Below are 21,843 nucleotides of genomic sequence, written 5' to 3' on the forward strand. Positions count from 1 at the left end.
TTCCTATGAATAGGGTTATGGGCATGCATCTTGGCTCTGTATACACTGAGAAGAAATAAAAATCAAAACTTGGGTTTAATATGTGTTTATACATTTTATTATACATGTCAGTTTCTTTTCATTCCTACACATAGATTAATGAAGAACCATTGAAGATATATTCTTTCTTTGAGAAGGACAAATTAAGCATACTCATAATTAGTCAATTTTATAGAACAGAAGATAAGCTATGAAGATATAGTTCAAATATAAGTAGTTCAGGAAGTGGGAATGCTGAGAGAGTTACAGAAGGAAATGTGTTTTAATCACCTTTGGAATAAAACTTGCAGTGCCTGTCTCTTACATGTCTTGTTTGTGTGTAAACAGTCTTTTTCATTCTGTTTCAGCTGTCATAGTGTTCCCTGTTGTATTTTGCAGTTGTCTTCAATACTGATCATTTATATAGTATATTATGATTTGGTGTTTGATTAATAGACAGAAATAATAACTCTTACAGGTATTGGTATCCTACTCATTGGTCACTATGCCTCTACTTCCTCATATGAGTCTCCTAACTAGAACTCAGCAGTCCATGAATTCTGACTGGCTCTTGTTCTTTCCTCAATCATCTTGTTTTCTTGTCACTTGTGAACATGTCACTTAAGATACATTCGTAGAGTACCCAGATATGCTCAACTTTGTACTTTTAATCCACTTATTGACCTAACTTGATAACTGACCATTGGGTTTTATAGATGGTTATTTTTAATTTAATCTAAAAAGAAGCAATTGCCTATATTAAAAATTTTTGTTCCAGTAGTTTTCACATCTTTTGAGTTAGGGGACCAAAATAATTAGTTTTGATGCTTTTGTTTTTGACTCTGTTCACATTTCTTTATTTTGGTCAATATTGAAAATGTATCATATACTCAATGATTTTCATTTCGTGGATATATTAATTGGTTTTTCAACTTGTGGTTGGTAAAAGAAAATAATAACACATAACAGAATATTAAATTTATATTTCAGTTTTTATAAGTGACTATTGCTGGTGGTAAACCTTCTGTATTAAAGGTGAAATCTGTCATATAGACAAGAATATAATTATCTTGTCTTTTGGACATAGCTTTTCCACATCACTTTACATATTTTCTCATGAATATATAGTTACTCTAAATTTTCAAAATAATCCTGATATTTTTCTTATTTCATCATTGTGGAATTATAATAAAAACACTATGTGTATCTAATAAAAATTGACTGAATATGTTTCATTGAAATAAATTTTAAGGTGCTTAGTACATTATCACAGGAGGCTAAATATTGCCATATGGTTAATGTAGTTAAAACAAGTCTTTAAGGTGGTCCTACAAACGACCAGTTAACAATATCATTGATTACGCTCTGACATGTGTTATTCAGGCAGGTCTCAGTTAATTTGTTCATCTCAACAGTTCTGTTGCAATAGTCAGATGATGGTCTTAGGGTAAATAACTTGACAGAGATCTCCAAGGTATTAAGCATTAGAACCAAGCTTTTAAACCAAGTAATCTATCTCCAGATTACATGTTCCCAAATTACATGTCTTTTAATGTCATTTTTCTGTTTCACTAATGTCACTCTGAGATGACAGAGAGTAAAACCTCACATTAGCATATTTTAGATTAGAAGAAGCCAAAAGGCATAAAATTAAATTATAAAATGAATAAGCTCTGGAGACATAATGTACATCATGGTGACCAAATTTTAAACCTTGCATTGTTGATCTGAAACTTGATGAAACAACCAATTTAAAGTGCTCTCAACACAAACACACATACAAACACAGAGTATCTATGGGTGGTGAAACATAATTAATTAAATTGTAGTCAGTACACAGTGTGTAATATAAAAGATCATCAGTACAAAGTCATCAGTTTATATATATATATGTGTGTGTGTGTGTGTATATATATATATATATATATATATATATATATATACACACACACACACACATATATATATATAAACTGANACACACACACATATATATATATATATATTCTGAAAATATACAATTTTAACAAAATAAAGAGCAGTGAATTATGTTAAATACGGAAAATGAATTCAGAAAAGTCAATAAAGAAATTGACTCAGAAATATGTTAATTAATCCATTTTGGATGAGAGTATTTGCTCAAATATAAAGTCATCATACTGTGGATAAAGCACATAACTTTGAGAAAATTTGCAATAAATTATAGAGAAGCAATGTATTAGCAGAAATTAGCATTAAGCAGTCAGAATCATACTGAAAAGTAATTTATAATAGTATATAACATATTATATACTATTATAAATTATTATTTATATTATATTATATTATAAATTATATAACATATAATTTATAATAATAATAATAATTTTTAAAATAGGTTTATTTGATTGCTGTTCAATGAAGTAACCACATTTGGCAAAGAAAGATTGAGGAGGAGAATTTTATTTTTTAAATAGCTGTAGCTCACAGATTAGTGGTGGAATTCTATCAGGGGAAAAAACAAGAGATAAAAAAAATTCTTCCCCCAAAAGGGAGATTAGTTTTGAGAGGAAAATCTACTTACTATCAACTTTTCCTTTCTTGGATGAATTTTATTTTATGAGCTTCAGATGATTGAGACAAACACACTGACTCTTGATATAGTTAAGCTGCTGAATCAATGAAGAGCAAAGCCATCAGGGTTGTATATTAGAACCTGTGTTTGTTTGTTTTTTCAAAGTAAATTATCTTCATTGATCCAGTATTTCTTGAGCAAACTAGTAAATCCACAGTAAAATTATTCTAAATGAACAAATGAGGAAAGGAAGAATCCCACATCAAATTATGAAGGTTGAGATTTATGTTATTATTCTAGACTGGACAATTATATTTTCCTGTAAACATACAGTAGTATATTTGGTATGTATTGTCATGATTAATGTAATTATCTCAATTTTGTCTGCCACAGTGGTTAAAAAGGAAAAAAAAAAAACAGGAGAGTATAATTCTGAAATTTAAGTATCAACCTCAAGAAAATAAACTTCAGAAATTTACACAATGGAGTTGGTCATTGAAGGAGTTTCTAAAAACAAAAAAATATATATGTTAATTGAGGAATTTGAGTATGAATGCTAAATATTATTATGTCTAGAACAAGAAATCTATAATTTTAAAAATATTTCAGAATCCATAACAACCTTTGTATTCCCATGAAATTGAATCTTCACATATTATTTAATTGAGAAAAAGTACTGCCTTGAAAGAGAGGACTGGGGAAAATGATAACTTAGTAAATCCCTGGATTTCTTGGCGAGAATGTAAACTAGTAGAGAATTGAACAGGAGTGCTATGAAATTTCAACAGACAGTAAAGTTTTACTAGATTAACAGGAAAAAGGAAACTACGGCCCTTGCTGGTAAATGGATGAAATTGGAGTGCATCATGCTAAGTGAAATAAGCTAGACTCAGAAAGTCAAAAGTTGAATGTTTTCTCTTATGTGCAGAAGGTATTCAAAAATTAGGATGACTTCACCCTTCTGAAAGAGGGCAGCCCATGAAAAATAAAGGAGATGAGTGGAGTAGAGGAAGGGGATTGAAGGAGGAGGAAGGATGAATGGGAAAAGGAGGAAGTGTACAATAAAATTTACCCAACTTTGCTATGTATATATAGCAATGTGCCACAGAGACTTCCACCTTTATGTGTATTTATAAAACACCAACTTAAAAACTGATAAATAGGAGGATGACAAGTAGAACAGAGCAAGGGGAGCAGGGGGAGGGAAGAGGGAAGGGAAAAAGGACGCATGGGGACAAAAATGGAGCAAGTTATATTCTGTGCATGTATGACTGTGTCACAATGAACCCCCATTATGTTTATCTATAATGCATCAATAAAAACATTAAAAAAAGAAATGGGAGGAGTTATTTTCTAATTTCCAGTGTATGTGAGACCATATCCAGAAACAAAGAGGAGCACCCTTCAGAAGGACATGTGGAGTTCTTACACTCCCCACTGGGTCACATTATTGCAGAAGCTCCCGTTGTCTTCAGTGAATCTTAACTATATATTTTCCATGATGATGGTAGTAAAACATTTCATATGATATTCTATAAATTTCAACAAATTTGCATGAAACAAAACTTGAAATAATAATAAAATGTGAAATCAGATCTATTTCTATGATTGACAGCTCAACACTTTAGTTTGCCTCTCAAAGTAATAGAAATGAGAGTCAACGAGAGTTCATAAAATAAAATTCTTAGCTTTTCTCTATCAGTGAAATTAAAATCTCATCTTTTCATGTAATTTTTTCACTAGTCATCAGCCATTATCAACTCTATTTGTTTTTGGATTATGTTTATATTTTTAACCAAGGTATCAAATTTCCATGTATTTTTTCTGGCTACAAAGAAAATTAATACCTACTGAAAAACACAATTTCCATTATTTTCAGAACATATTTTTTGTAGCTGGATCTCTAATTTCAGATCAGTATTTGTGAGATAATTGTTTTTTCTGTTACTAATATTAGTATAGCAGTTTTGTTATGATATGATTATACCCTATATAATTCATTTATTTAAGGTGTAGAATTCATCGGCTTTGCTTCCTCCACAGAGAGTGAAAACATCACTGAATCAAATAGCCTTAGAACACTTTCATCACTCCAAAATAAATGTTGTCTGTTAATAGTTCTCCTTTGCCTTTGACACTCTTCACCTCTTTCTATGCAATCAACAATTTATTTTCAGTCTCTATAGATTTACTCATTCTTGGCATGTCAAATAAAAGTCATCAAAATTATTTTTAGTCTGATTTCTTTCTCTTATTTGAAAACTAGATGTTTTTGTGCTATGTTATGAGACAATGAATTTTACTTATTTCTGTTTCAATTGGTTTTCTCTGTCATGGAAGGAGAAAGTGCCTCTTTACTGCAAGGTGGAAGTAGAAGTTTAGATTTTCTACTTAGTCTCCATGGATACCACAACTCTTCATCACCATGCAGTTGGCAGTTAGATGGAAGTAAATGATGGCAGCACCTCACATGGTCATCATGGTCAACACTGAAGTGGGATGGACTCTTCATGACTGGGCACTGCCATTATCTGACCATATTTCAGCAGACATGGAGAAGGGTCCCCCATTACTATCTCAGGATGGACTTCCAGGCTCTATATCTGGCTTCCTTTGACACTGTATAATGGGACAAAGGTTTATTACCAGAAGGGAGGGAAGAAATATGTGCCATCGTAAGACTAAAAATAAAGAAAAACTAAACAAAAAACCTGTGGAATCTTACCACTGTTTTGTTCTTTAAGTCTTATGGTCTTTGGCTAATCTCCTTTTTTTCTCCAACTTTTAATTTCTTTGTAAATTGCTTTATATGTTAAAACAGAATATTTAGTAGTAGAATAGGAGATGAGATATCTACTCAATGTCTTTGGAAACCCAAGTGCTCTACCACTGAGTTACGAACATCAAATTGGGATCGGTAGTTTTTACCTATTTCTTACCAACCCACCCATTTCACTACCCATCTTATAAAACTAGTGCTTCCAGAGCACACATTGACCCTAGGTTTTCATTACCTTAGAAATAAAAATTAGATGCAAATTGGTTTATTTTGAATTCCAATTTAAATTATTCCATTATTAATTGTTTGACTTTGATAACTTAATTATTTTTATCATTTATTAAAATATTTGGCTGCATATATAAATTCTATTAATACATATGACACTTCAAGTTGTGTGGTAACTGTTTTAGATGTAAAGAAACAAAAACAAAACAAAACAAAAAAACCTGAATAAATCAAAATAATTCAACAATTGGCTTATACTGTCTTATCTTTGTGCTCCATTTGCAATACTCAACTGTACCACAGGATGCTTTAATTAGAAGCCCATATGAAATATCCCCTGCTTGGTCAAGGGCACTATTTATTTACCCCAATTCCAAGGTATATTTTCTTCTATTAGTGTGCCACCCAGATGGCTCTCATCATTACGCTCATCATCCATGCGCTTTTCTTGTCTGTCTGACCTACAGACACCAACCTTCTGCTCCATACTGTTATCCATGGAAGCTGCTCACAATTCTCTCCACAAGAACAATTATTAACCTTGATATCAGGAAAGGATATGCTTTTTTCTTTCTGTTTTTCTTTATAATATTAAATTCTCAATCCTCTTTTCATTGTATTTTCTGAAACTAAAAGGACACCGAAATGAAAAGAGAGCATTTATTTTGTATCACTTTTTAAACCCTTTTGTCAATCTCTGCCTTTGAATTGTGAAATTTAATATACTGGTATTTAGAGAAATTACAGATAATGGAGGATACCCTTCTGGAATTTGGCCTTTTGTGTCTTTTTTTGTCAGTATTCCTTTTCTCTGTCAGAAGATCCCCTCTTCAGTTGTGACTGAGCTCTAATATGGGTGCTTACTTTGAATATCCACAAGTTCTTAAAAGAATAAGATAAAATTACAACTGAACAATTCTCGGAAATCACAGAACAGGAAGGCACCTGAGTTCCAAACAACCAGAGAATAAAGTCCTTGTGGAACACCTGGGCATCCAGGGCAGGTCTCAGTGGTCCTATCAAGAGCTGGAAACAAGTCTCAAATAGAGCCAATTTGTTTTCATTGAAAAGTTTAACATCTTTTCAGGAAAACATCAACGAAACAAGCACTGTTAAAATTCACAATATCAAACATCCAGTCACAAATGAGAAAGATGAGGAATCAGGTATATGTGACATTATTCAGGAGTTAAATAAAATGCATTCAGATAGAATTATCAAGAAAACAATTTTAAAATATATATATATATATAAACAAGTTCAATACACTGAATGAATAAACAAAAACATTAACATTGTAAACAAAAACTAATTAACAAAGTGAATTTGTAGAGATGAAAATGCTGAATGAGAACAGATATTTACTCAAAAAACTTATAGGTTATACACTAAAAAAGAAAAGATGACTTGGTAGGTATGGTGGTACAAACCTGTAATCCCAGTAACTCAGGGGACTGGAGCAAAGTGATTGCAAAGTTCAAGGCCAGCCTCAGAGACTCAGGGAAGCCCTGAATGAAAATTAAAAAATACAATAAAAAGACTGGTTATGTAGCTCAGTGTTAAAGCACCCCTGGGATTAATTTCCAGGACTAAAAGGGAAGGAAGGAAGGCAAATACCTGAACTTAAATAAAACACATAATAGACTACTTAAACTGAAGCCAGAGAGAAAACAAAATACTGAATAAAAAGCTTGAAAATAATCTTTGTTATCTGTACAATAATAGAAAGTTAACAAACATGTATGCACTTATGGATCCAAGTGAAAAGATGACACTATATTGAACAGAAGAATAAAAGAAAATGAAGACATGTTTGCCAGAATATTTTCCAAAATTGTTTTAAAGAAAAATATACTTCCATAGATAAAACAGGCTGAAATAACTACAAGACAGTAAACAGAAATGAAAATAAATCAGTTGGGCATGGTATTGCAAGCCTATAATCCCAGTGGCTATAGAGGCTGAGACAGGAAGATTTTGAGTTCAAAGCCAGCCTTAGCAACAGTGAGAGGCTTAGCAATTCAGTGAGACCCTGTCTCTAAATAAAATACAATATAGGGCTGGAGATGTGGTTCAGTTGTCGAGTGCCCAAGTTCAATCTCTTGTACCAGAAAAAAAAGAAAGAAAGAAATCAAAGTGTAAAAGTGTACAAACTCAATTTTTTGAAAAATATTTATAATATTTAATATTTTTAAAAACAGCCAGAGATTAAAGCATACACATGAATAAATGATTTACCACTGATGTATTTGTAGAAAAATTATGCTATTGGCATTGTTTTATGTTAATTTATAATTGTTTTTGTAAAAAAAATTATTCCTGATCAATGAATTTATTATAAAATATAGTGTAATATTGTTCTTCCAGGTACTCAATGCATGTGGAAGAGAAGTATGTCAATAATTACATGATATTACATAATTGAGATGGTGACAAAGGTACCAATTTGCAATTTCCAGAGTTTATAGCTATTGTACAATTTGTTTATTCTGTTACTCTGAAATATCATCAGGTACTTTTTACTCTTCCTAATGGAATATAATGAGAATAATTAACTGATATGCAAGGCACTTTCCCTTAGGTAGTTAATTATGTGCAATTAGTTTGTATTTGAATTAGTTGAAATCTTCAGCACAATGAGTCTCAAGAGTGAATAAAGATAATATAAATCCATTCTGTTAGGATTAAAACAGTCAGAAGCCAAAGCAGATCTCCAGGAAGGTAAGTAGAAACACTGGACTTTGACATACTAAGGGCACCCAGCTCAAACTGGACTATCACCAATGATCTCAGAAGACCCTACATTCAGCAAAAGTATTTTTTTCCTTTTGGAATATACCTTTTTTGGCATAAAAACTTGAATAAGCAGGATGAACGTGTTATATAGTCCCTAATACTCTGTGTTAATTATTGATGCCACATTAGTTTCACATTAACCACTGCTTTCGTTGTCTATTTTAACAAAGATCTCCATTGTATTCATTACTTGGTGTTCCTTCTGCCCCATTTTTTATTTCCTGGATAATTAGAGCACCTTTAATGTAAGGTGGCATATAATAGCATTTGTAAGAATATATTCCTGAGGCAGAGGGATTTTATTCCAACCCTGACTTCACCACTTACCATCTGAGAGAATTTTGCAACTTGTTTTGACAACCCAAACCTTAATTTCCTTGCCTTTGAAAGGGCAGGTAATTACTATCTACTTCCTAGAGTTTGTGGATATCATGTGAGACAGTATCTATACAACAGTGCTTAGAAAACTGTGGGCACAGAATGTGTTCTTTTGGTTCTTGATATTCTGCTTTCTTCAGCTTTCTGCTCTTTGTTGGACTCATTTCCATGATTCTCTATTTCAGGCTTATGAATAATCAGAGTGTGGTCAGGTCCTGTTCTTTCATCAGAGGGATGTATCATTGGGACACCATTAAGAGTAGTTTTTCACCTGTCAAAAGGGACAGAAGTAGCAGACACAAGGTATCAACAAAAGTCTAAAGTAAACAACTCATGGCATTAGATTTTATGTTGATAAAGAAGCTGAGATGTATTGGAACATATACTTAATGACCAGAGATTTCCTAATTACTGTCTTGTTGATTAGCAATGGTATGTAAATTCATTTTCTTCTTATTTCTATGAATAATGTAAGGATTGACTCTAAGGTAAAGGCCATGGTTTACGTACAGATTTTTGTTTTAAAATTATATGACAAAAATTAAAAAGAGTAAAATAACAATTTCAACATATTTACAATAACTTTATGTCCAAAGAACTAGATTTTAATACCTGCATTAAAACTAGTTCTATGTATCTTGCCTGTTTAAAGCTTACTTTACCAAAGTTCCAATGTGAACTAATGTGGTCTCCACCTCATGGCAGCAGAACTCCCTACTGGGTATTACAGATGAAGAGAATTACCTTCCCCCCATATTATAGAGCATGCTGTAAGTTCTCACAGAAGACAGAATTTCAAATATAACTTGTATTGACTTCTTTGGCTTACACAGGTCACCCGGATTAACCATATGGAGAAAAGCAATCATACCACAGTGATGCAGGTTATGGAATTTATTCTCTTGGGGATTACTGACAACCCTGTCCTGCAGGCACCATTATTTGGAATCTTTCTGGTCATATACTTGGTCACAGTAGTAGGAAATCTGGGCATGGTCATCCTGACCCATTTGGATTCCAAGTTGCACACCCCCATGTACTTTTTCCTTAGACATCTGTCAATCACTGATCTTGGTTATTCCACTGTCATTGGCCCAAAGATGCTAGTAAACTTCATGGTGCATAAAAATTCCATTTCCTACATTGGGTGTGCCACCCAGCTGGCAATCTTTGAGATATTCATCATCACTGAACTGTTTATCCTCTCAGCAATGGCCTATGATCACTGTGTAGCCATCTGCAAACCTCTTCTCTATGTGGTCATCATGAAAGAGAAAGTGCGTTGGGGGCTGGTGCTTACTCCCTACCTCTACAGCACATTTGTGTCCCTGCTTCTCACGGTTAAGTTATTCACCTTGTCCTTCTGTGGCTCTAATGTCATCAGGTATTTTTACTGTGATTGTTTGCCTCTGCTTTCCATGCTCTGTTCTGACACACATGAACTGGAACTGATCATTTTGATCTTCTCAGGCTGTAACTTGCTCTCCTCCCTCCTGATTGTTCTCATATCCTACACGTTTATTGTAGTGGCCATTCTCAGAATGAACTCAAACGAGGGGAGATACAAAGCCTTCTCTACCTGAAGTTCCCATCTGACAGTGGTGGTTGTGTTCTATGGGACATTATTGTTCATTTACCTACAACCCAAATCCAGTCATACTTTTAATATTGATAAAATGGCCTCCGTGTTTTACACCCTGGTGATCCCCATGCTGAATCCATTGATCTACAGTCTGAGGAACAAAGATGTAAAAGATGCTCTAAAGAGAACTTTAATTCGATTCAAAATCCTCACTTAACATCTCAATTTTCACTTGCATATTATGTGCAACACACTTTTTTTAAATGCCGTATCAGATCAAAAAGTATAAATATTTACCAGCTTAAATTTTTCTCTTTTCCTGGATAAAACATTCTTTCTCATAGAAAATTGCACTCTTCTCCACATCAATAGAATAAATATTGCAGTCAGATAATAAATACCAAATGATGCTCAAGATCATATTGCAATCTATATTGTTTGTAAATAAGAAAAATTATACACATTTACAATAACTTTATGTACAAAGAACTAGATTTTAATATTTGCATTAAAACTAGTTCTATACCTTGCCTGTTTAAAGCATATTTTACCAAAGTTCCAATGTGAACTAATGTGGTCTCTACCTCATGGCAGCAGAACCAAATTTTCAGCTGAATTTAGGCCTGCAGAAGTAAAACTGTCTTAACTAGTGAAAATACGGTGAAATAATTGGTAATAGACATTTTATGTCAGTTACTGGGTGGTTAAAGATACATGAATTTTCAGAATAAGTAATGTGTCAGCTAGTCAGGAGGCAAGAAAATAATTAAATAGGTGATTATAACATAGCACAGATTTCTTTTTTCAGAATCGAGGCTGAATATAAAATACAGCATGCCAATTCAAAATGAAGTTTTCCATCAAATTAATACATTATATCTCAGGATAGATTGGGGATCTTTGAAGATTTGTTTTTAGGAACCAAGAAAAAATTATTCAATAACTCTAGATCCTTTAGGGCAGCTTCTCAAGCTCTAGCAAACTAGTTTTTCAAGTCCCCCTGATAACACTAGTCTAGGATTGAAAGCCGCAAAATAATTCTCAAAGAGAATTATCTAATCATCTAGGGGACTTACATTAATATGTTTAAAATATAACTTAATTCACAGATTAAAAGTAAGTAATACACTAAAATGCTAATAGTATTTTCATTCCTAAGTGTCTTTTGTCTCTCATGGAGCTTATATAGTTAATAAGGTGGATTCTGCTAACAGAATGCTTTCTTTCTTTGTTTTTGGAAAAACCCTCAAGACTGATTTCCTGTATGATTTCTGTAGTGCACATCTTTGATTCTTTTCTCATAGCTTCTTTATTCAGGAAGCAACACATACACATCCTGATAGAGACTTCAGACTTTGTGCAGGAGGCAGGAAGCCTTCTGGCTTTAAAATACCGAAGAGAGATGGCTAAACAAAGAAAATAGAATTTTGTACCATTTTATCCAAGCATCCAAATGTTCATCTTTTAATGTAATACCATGGGGTTGAAACTAAGGTGCATTTCTAACAAGTTTACTTTAAATTAGGCATCAAATTTTACTATTAAATGTAACTACTGCCAAAGCCGACTGTTCTCTGAGGAGCCAGGCCTGGTCCTATTCCCACCACATATAATCAAGATCCCTCATACATGGCTTTTGACTTCTATGTGGCAGAGCAAAGATCCAGAGTAGCCAAAGCAATTGTGAAAATTAAAAAAAAAAGAAAGTTGGAAAGCTCATAATACACATTTGAAGACAGTCTGCCAGGCGCAGTATACAAGACGATGCAACATTTGTAAAAATTTATAAATGAATTGATGGAAAGTGGTAGATATTCCAAGAAAACAGAGGCACATATGTATATTCAAGTCCCCGTGATAACGCTAGTCTAGGATTGAAAGCTGATTATAAGAAGCTAAATTAATTCAATGATATCAAATATGTGAACAACATGGAAATAGACCTAGATATAGATACATATCTCTAAGTCAGGAACAAAAGGTCATCCAAATAAAATAGTAGAGAATATGTGAAATACAGTTACGGATAAATAGTATTGATCAATAAGTATATGATAAAGAGGCTCAACACCCTTAGCCACCAGATAAATGAAATTATAATAGCAACAAGAAACCATTTACCAATACATTACCAAGCATGAAGAGAATTGCAACTATCAGTTACAGTTTTTCATTTCAAATATTATCATACACTCCTGAAAGGCCTGTAAAATGGTACTTTATTTGGGGAAATAGGTGGCAATTTCAAATAAAGCTAAATAAATAACTACTATAGGTTTTAAAAGTTCATTTCCTGGATTTTTGTTTACAAGGAATGAAACTACATCCAGAAAAATGTATATATGTATATGTTACTGATAGTTCTTATTCATATAGACAAAAGTGAAACTATCCCATTGTTTATCCACAAATAAAAGGGTATATTGAAGACTGTGGATATGGCTCAGTGGTTTAGTGCCCCTGAGTTCAATTCCTGTTACTCACCCTCCACACCAAAAATGATATATTGTTGTGCGTAGATGGACACATAGATGATAAGTCAATTTATTTTATTTTATTTTATTTTAGATACCAAGATTAAATCCAGAGGTGCTTTACTATTGAGCTATATCTCCAGTCCTTTTTTTTTTTTGTCTTAAACTAGGGTCTTACTAAGTTTCTGAGGCTGTCTCGAATTTATGATCCTTCTACCTCAGACTCCTGAGTATCCAGGATTACAGGTTTATACTACTATGTCTGGCAAATTGTAATGTCATTTTTAAAACAGAATACTTCCCAGCAATTGTACAAAACGAACTACATATACATGTAGTAATGTGGTTGAATTCCAATGGCATCAGCTACACAAAAACCTTTTTTTTTTAATGTTATGTCCTAGAACAGGCAGACTAATCTATCATGTAAAAATTATAGCAGTTGTGGCCTGAGATATGGAATAGTGGAATTTCCTATAAAGAGACACTGGGAAACTTCTCATGGTGACAGAAACACCTTCATACTTAGGAGCAGAAATAACATTTTTCAGATGTTATCCATATACACAGGGCATTGTTTTAAATAATCTGCTATTGTTTTCAATGAAGACCAAAGTAATGTGACTCTATTTTTTATTTTTCTAGGATATTTTATTTACAGCTCCTAAATAAAATTTGGCTATATATAAGGAGTATATGATGTTCTGATGTACCTATATTATGTGAAATGTTTGCTTTGATTAAACTCATTTACATTTCCATCACCAAACCTAGTTACCTTTTATATGTGTATGTGGTAAAAACACTATATAGTATATAAGAATTATTTAAGTATTGTTAACTATAATCACCATGGTGGACATTAGCTCCTCAAACTTATTCATCCTTCATAATTGAAGCTTTGAATCATTTGACCAGCATCTCTACATATTCCCCACCCAGCACCTTCTGTCCACCATTCCACTCCCTGATTCTATGACTTTACCTTTTTAGATTCCACCTAAAATTTGATTGTGTAGTAAAATATCACTCTTTTAATAATATTTTCCATTGTCCTCTCAGAAACTTTCCTACCATTTTTATGTAATCTATATAAAAAATTTTAAAAGAATATATAATAGCATACTAATATACCTATAATTGATTTCACATGTTTCAACTGTGTATGTAGTTTCTGATATTTCACTCTATTAAATAACGATAATGTGAATAATTGTTTTTATAGCTTGTATTTTATCTATAAAATCAATTTCCAGAAGCAGCATGGTCAAACAAAGGTTATCTTTTTCAACTGTTTAGAACCTAATGTTTAGAATAAGTATGTTGAAAGGTTTAGAATAATTATGTTTCTCAGTTCATGGATATTATCATGATAGAATCAGCCAAGTTTCTTTTATTTTTCAGCTTGATATTTTGAGTATTTCAGGACATAAAAATATGTCAAATTGTGTACAACCCCAAATTTATATGTTTAAATCTTAATTCCTAGCACCTCAAAATGTGATTGATTGAAGAGGTAACCAAGCCAAAGTATGCTCATTTAACTGGTTCCTAACCCATTTAAACTAGTCTTTATAAAAAGTGAAGATTAGGATAGAGAGAGGGAGAAACACCCAATACACACATAGACCAGGGAAAACCAGGTGAGGACACAATAATATGATGGCCATGTGTAAGCCAAAGAAGGTAGACACCTTGATCCTAGATGTCCAGGCTCCAAAATCATGAGAATTATTTCTGTCTAAGCTACCCTTGTCTGGCATTTTGTGTTGGCATTCCACAAAAATTAATACATCTTTCATCTTTATTTTCTTATGTAATCACAGCCAGCACTATCAAATAACCACATCAGGCTATTTAATGTGACTGCTTTTTCTTCTGTTCTTACAGACATACATTACTGTGCAGTGTGTATATATTTATATTTTATATACATGTCATCGTGCCACATATTGTCACTTCCAGGATTAAATTAAAGCTTGTAAAGGACAACATTTTGTATAAGTGAGCTTAATTTCCCATGCAGATAATTTACCCAAAGTATTTGTATTAGATAATATATGTACAAATATGCATATATAAAATATCTGGTGTTTACAAATGTAGGTATGCATCAAGAAATTTACAGTCATCTTCAAATATGACATAGGGCTTTTGCTTTTAGGTACTGTGATTTTTCTCTAGCAATTGTCTACTCTTCTCAGCTGAAATGAAGCATAAAGTGTAAAAGAATGATTTTATTACATGAGGATTGTTTTGGAGGCCATATCCTTTTTAAACATAGACTTTACCCCGCTTCTGGAAATGATAATAATGTTGATTCTATTATTGAAGTAGAAAGAGGATAAAATGCCAAGAGAGGGTGGCATGATAGGCATTTTCCTTGTACATATAGTTTGTTCTGTGTGGGATGCTAGACCATTCATTCCTGGTTTTTCCATATTGGTAGTTTCCATCATGGATCTCTGCCTGGAAATGAAGTGCTCTGATAGACTCACTTTACTTACCGTGAGACTCAGCTGACAGGAACTCGAACACAGTTCAATAATAGAGGCTCAGACTGCCACAGAGAAAACCCAAGGGGCATCTGGGTAAATTCCTAAAGGCCGACCTTATTTAGGAGTCAGTCCTAGGTGGCCTCTTCCCCAAGGATTCAACTAGTGATGTGTGGGTCCTAGAGCCACCTGTGCCTCAGAGTTAGGCCCTAAGGTATATAGAGCCACACAAACTCTCACTGCTGCAGTTATGTAGAGACTCACACTGGAACCCTAAAAGATTGTCCACAACAGGTGGGTAGAAAATAGTTTACTTAATTTTTGCATAAGGGCCTGAAAAACATCCAAACTGCGGCTTACAATGTGCCACTCCACTTTGATTTTGGAAAATACTTTGCATTTCATATTCAATACTTGCACGGTTTGTTAATGATATTTAATGGTTTTTAATAACAGGTGTCAAATACAATCCATTTTTTCCAAATTAGAGCTATTATAATGTCTCATATTTAATAAATTGTGTAACTAGAAAAATAATTCATTTTTCCTCATTGAGAATGTATATATCATAATTTTATTGTTGCTATATTATCTAAAATAAAAATTTTATGCTTATAACATTGAAATTATAAAATCATAAAGAAACTGTGTGACTTTCCAAATGCAAAATTAGGTCCCTTTTTGAGACTACAAACTTAAATCAATAATTTTCTTAGGGAAATTTTCAATTAAATCTGATCACATACAGGCAAATACAGAGAGCTGCATACTTCATAATCAATGCCATGAGGCAAAGTATTTGGATAAAGCAGATTTCTTGCAGTAAAATAAATCTGTAAACACTTTAGTTCATGACAGATCAGAAAAAAGGGCTTAAATTATGGAGTTCCACTTGAGGAGAGGCATTTGTGTCTAAGCACATGGAGGACTTCAGCTATGGAAATCTAGATTCCTCATTTGATTAGACAAAACCTCTATGACACATTCAAAGGGGAAATAAAACCAGGAAGAAAATACACATGTACTGGTTTGCCCTTGGTTCATTTGAGCATCAGTATGCTCTAGATTCTACCATTTGTTTGCTAAATGTTTAATAGATGCTCCATAAACACACAAGGTATAATATCTTGGAAATGTCACTTTGATCACTCTAAAACTGCATTCTATAATATTTAAAAATGCTCTGCACATTTGCCCAATAGCTAAAAACAACCTCACAATGGTCTATTCTTTGAATCTCTCATATAACTCATCATACGAATTATGTTGAGGGGAACATCTTGTTTCTAGGTGCAGCAAATTTAACAACTTTTCTCAATGCCAAGCTTCTCCACTTTGGGCTCCACTTTAGGAATTCCATTTGTACCCTGTAGTTTTGTATTTTTTTCTTTTTTTAAATTTTCATTCATGCTCCACCACTAGTCTTTCCCAATTCCCATAATCCATCACCCTCACAACAGCAAATATATATTTTTTTTTAATTTTTATTTAATATTTTATTGTTTTTAACCTCAAAGCTAACTGTATCATTCACCTATCTTGAAATTTCTCTGTGGTTTAAAGAAAAGCAATGGTGAGCCATATTAACTGATTCTACTAATTCTCTTCTTCTCTTGTCCTAGTCATGGTGTCTTCCATTATGCTCCATTTTACACACAGAAAAACCCTAAGTTTTATTTTCCACTCCAGAGTAGCCTTTGCTACATATTCACTGTTGCCTGGAGTCATGGAATGTTCTCACTATGACTCATTAAATAGTTGGTTCCATCTGTCTTTTAGGTTATGGTTATCTCAGAAAAAGATTTCCCTGATATCCCATATGGAGTAATTCTCCCAGGTTATGTTAATGCATCTTATTGTTGAATTAACTCATTATACTTAATACGCTCATTACATTTATTACACACTGCAATTATCTTGTTTATGTTTTCTTAGCAGAATTTGTCTGTTCCGTGAAATCGGAATTGCAGGTCTATGAGTTGACAAATGGGTGATTTATGTGAAGCTTGAACATTTACTGGCACAGAATAAAATTCTATAAATATCTGATTAATTAATAAATATAAATATAAGTCAAAGAGTCCAAGAAAAGGAATGATATATGTTGTCAGATGCAAACATATCACATAAATAATAAATTATGGCAGGCCTTCTATTGGTCTTATTTCATTACTTCATTGTACATTGTAATTGTATTAATTTTTTTCATAACTGAGTAAATTTTTCTATTCCTTTATTTTTAGAAAGAGAAAATGACAACATTTCTGGGCATTTACAGACATGTATGATGAAATAATCTTCACTCTCTGAAACATAACCCCATAGGTTTAGATGAGGAACTTTGAAATCGATAACAGCTGGTTGCACTAGTGCAGGCCTGTAATCCCAGTGACTCAGAAGCCTGAGGCAGGGAGATCCAAGTTCAAAACTAGCCTCAGCAATTTAGCTAAGCTCAAGCTACTAAGCAAGACTCCATCACAGTCGGGTGATGTAGTTCAGTGGTAAAACACTTCTGGGTTAAAAAAAGAAAAGAAAAGAAAAGAAAAAGAACAATATGATATCAAAAACAAATAGACATGAATAAATAGATATGCCTTTCTTGGGTCAGGCACTAACAATTGTGTCCCCAAAAAGTTTTTAATAAAACTAATTAAGTGCAAGTGATTATTTTTAAAATAGACTGTACATTTAACAATATTAAAACACTGAATTATCAGCTGGGTGTGGTGGTATACACCTGTAATCCCAGTGGCTGAGGAGGCTGAGGTAGGAATATCTGGAGTTCAAAGCCAGCCTTAGCAAAAACAAGGCGCTAAACAACTCAGTGAGACCCTGTCTCTAAATAAAATACAAAATAGGACTGGGATGTAGCTTGGTTGTCAAGTGCCTGAGTTCAAATCTTGTCACACTAAAAAAATGAAATAAAATAGGAAGTGATTATAGGGAAATGTTTCACCATATTAAAGTAGCATAGCAATAATAATATATATTATAATTACTAAAGAAACTATACAAAATGAAGATATTTACTATTACTGTCATAACAAAAATAACAATATTAAAATCTGAAACCAGTTAATTAAAATTACTAAAGTTAAGATTTGGTATATTTTATCTTATTATCCAAATAATAAAAATAATAATTTAAGTTATGATGAAAAATAAAAATACAGATGATTGGGTTGCAACATTGTGATGCTTATCTAACATGAACATGGCACTGGGTTCAATTTCCAGCACATAAAAAAAAAAGAATAGATCGATAAAAAATAAAAAGTGGAAGGAAAATGTGAAGAACTACATAAGTATGTAGAACAAAATGATAAACAGTAATAAGAATGAAAGGTTGAAGCAGTATTTAGAATAATGTCAAGGAATTATAAGAATGATCCAGTGTCTACTGATATAACATTTAAAATTTTAAACTTTGCAATCTGAAATCTGTTCCTAGAGACATAACTTCATGTATATTTGTCTGAGTGAATAAAATAAGAACCAAATTTCTAAGAGACACGGATGGTAAAATATGCAAGTCAAACATACATCTAGCTCAAGTTATATAAAAGGACAGAATACACAAACTGGAGCACAAGAGTGTCTAGAATCATCTATGCTTGAGAAAAACTACAAGGACTCAAATCAAGTACCTTCAGAGAAACATTGGATTATTGAGAATGAAACAATTCATTAAGACTATATCACACATCATAACACATGGTTAAGAATCAAGCCTTCAAAGTTTGCAAGCTAAGAACATCTTCTTAATTCAATAAAATTTTGAGGAGATAAAACCTCAAAATGTCACAGGATGCCAGGCCATATCTTTTCCTCATTATATTTTTCCTCACTCCATAACATTGCAGGTTTAATTCCTAGACCTAGAGCTTGAATAGTAATAACTAAACAATCTCAATGCATGATTGAAGGAAGGCTTGTTCCCACATTTAATAGTAGTAACAGAAAATAATATTTAAGGTTGTAACCACTTGTTTTCTACCCCAAACAGACACATTTCCAACTCCTACATGGATCCTAAAAATATCACACAGGTTATTGAGTTTGTTCTCATAGGAGTCTCAGAAGTGGCAGAACTTCAAATTCCTCTTTTCCTGGTTTTCCTGGTTATCTATGGGCTGACCGTGTTGGAGAACCTGGGCATCATCACCCTCACCACTGTTGACTCTCAACTTCAAACCCCCATGTACTTTTTCCTCCGACATCTGGCTGTCATCAACCTAGGAAACTCTACTGTCATTGCCCCTAAAATGCTGGTCAACTTCTTAGTAAGTAAGAAAACCACTTCATACTATGAATGTGCCACCCAACTGGGAGCATTCCTCGTTTTCATTGTAGCTGAGATCTTCATGCTGGCCGTGATGGCCTATGACCGCTATGTGGCCATTTGCAACCCCCTGCTTTACACGGCGGTGGTATCTCAGAGGATCAGCCTTCTGCTGGTGTCCCTCACCTATCTCTATGGCTTTTGTACAGCTATTATGGTTTCATCTTGTGTATTCTCTGTGTCTTATTGTTCTTCCAATGTCATCAATCATTTTTACTGTGACAATGTCCCTCTGTTAGCCCTGTCCTGCTCTGATACTTACATTCCAGAAACTGTAGTCTTTATCTCAGCAGCTACAAACTTGTTCTTCTCTATGACTGTAGTTCTAGTATCTTATTTCAACATTGTTTTGTCTATTCTAAGGATGCGTTCATCAGAGGGAAGGAAAAAAGCCTTTTCCACCTGTGCTTCCCATATGATGGCAGTCACAGTTTTCTATGGGACTCTGCTGTTCATGTATTTGCAGCCTCGAACCAGCCATTCCCTGGACACTGATAAAATGGCATCTGTGTTTTACACCCTGGTGATCCCCATGCTGAACCCCATGATCTACAGCCTGAGGAACAAGGATGTGAAGGCTGCCTTAAGGAGATTCATGACGAATCCCTGCTGTTCCTTCAAAGCTATGTAGTTTTTGAAGTTGTAGGCAAGTAAAGATATGGCTAAGGTTACCTGTCATTAAGTTATAAAAAGAAAAACTTATGTGATTGAGTTACAAACTTTAAGGTACCCCCTGGAAATAAAAAAAATCCAGATGTAAGGAGCATTAAATGAAAAAAAAAATAAATTAAAGTTCATTAAGTTGTGAAGGTAACACAAAACATACCTGTTACTCAGTAGTTTTGCTTATGAGTGTTAGGGCCAATATGAAAGAAATTTTTACAGGGTTCCAGACAGATATATGTTTTGTAAATTAAAACTCCTTGTCTATTTTTTAATATTGCTTGAATGAAGCAGCCTTTAGTACTATATGCTAATATTCAAATTGTGCTTCCAACTAATGTTATTTATGTGTATTTTTAAATGTAAATCCCATCCTACAGTTTTATGCTAATTTGATTAATAAGCTTAGTAGATTCTGTAACTGTTCACCTTTTTTTTTTTAACCCTAAGCCTCCATCTTCTTTAATTCATGATATAAACATCTTCTACTGTGATGTTACAGGACATTTATTTAGTTATGTTCGTGTACACTGTCCATGTCACTAGAGGAAATAAATGTGTTCCTAAAGGTTTTTCTGAGGCTGGGTGTGGTGGCACAGACCTGTGATCCCTGTGACTCTGGAGAGTGAGGCAGGAGGATTACAAGTTCAAAGACAGCCTCAGCCAATTGGAGAAAACCCTGTCTCAAAATAAAAGTAAAATGGACTGAGGGTATGGGTCTGTGCTTAAGTGCCCCTCAATTCAATCCCTGGTACCAAAAAATGAACATAAATAATAAAGTTTTGTTATACTTTATGTTACATCTTGATCAGTAAACATGCACCTAAACCTGTATTATACAACCTTAAATGTGTGGGGGATGACCAGGGTATATTTAAGAATTATCAAATCAGAATCATAAGTTATGGGCCATAAAGCCATATTTAAAAAGCTTTGAGAACATTTCTATATAAGACCATAAGAAGAAATTTTGTAAAACATCAAAGAAATAAACTGGAATATTAACATTCTATGTGTATATTCACTTTAATCATTAGGGGTTTTGGTATTGAAGAGTTTGTTTTTAATTATAGGTAGCAAATCATTAGTCATAATAATTATGATGCAAGAAACATGTGTAATACTACAAGACAAATTAGACTCAAAGACATATAAAAGTTGTAATGAGAACACATTCAGAGTTGCCTTAAGGATGACATATTTAGTTTTATAAAAATTTCTTCCCATTCCTTATTGTATAAATTTATATATATATGTAATTTTTATTTTTATATATTTGTTTATATATAAAATATATATGTATATATATTTATATATATATAATATACAATAGGTACAAGTTATATTATTATTTTAAGATTGTGAGTTAATGGAATCCCTTTTGTTTTTTATTATATTTCCATCTTAATATAAATGTTCACAAATATATATGTAATGTTTTATATATATGTATATATGTGTATATATATAAAACTTTAGCTTGTTGGAATATTGTGAAATAGGTATCTAACAATTTTGTACTTATTCTTGCTTA

General features: G+C 33.0%; 2 protein-coding genes across 2 annotated transcripts; both read left to right on the plus strand.

Annotated features, from left to right (window-relative positions):
• The first annotated feature begins 9,601 nt into the window (after positions 1-9,601).
• LOC107135348 (olfactory receptor 8K1) lies at positions 9,602-10,552 on the plus strand. The gene is given in 1 exon segment (XM_015477232.1): positions 9,602-10,552. A coding segment is annotated over 1 exon segment (948 nt). The 5' UTR covers positions 9,602-9,604.
• Positions 10,553-19,329: 8,777 nt separating this feature from the next.
• On the plus strand, positions 19,330-20,277 carry LOC107135350 (olfactory receptor 8J3-like). Its single transcript, XM_015477233.1, has one exon. It carries the CDS (start codon positions 19,330-19,332, stop codon positions 20,275-20,277), a length of 948 nt encoding a protein of 315 aa, XP_015332719.1.
• The last annotated feature ends 1,566 nt before the right edge of the window (positions 20,278-21,843 follow it).

The sequence above is a fragment of the Marmota marmota genome, unplaced genomic scaffold (genome assembly GCF_001458135.2).
Source record: "Marmota marmota marmota unplaced genomic scaffold, marMar, whole genome shotgun sequence".
Taxonomy (NCBI): Eukaryota; Metazoa; Chordata; class Mammalia; order Rodentia; family Sciuridae; genus Marmota; species Marmota marmota.

Bases quoted from the DNA above. Each gene is read 5' to 3' on its own strand.
- LOC107135350 (XM_015477233.1), top strand. From the start codon at position 19,330: ATGGATCCTAAAAATATCACACAGGTTATTGAGTTTGTTCTCATAGGA.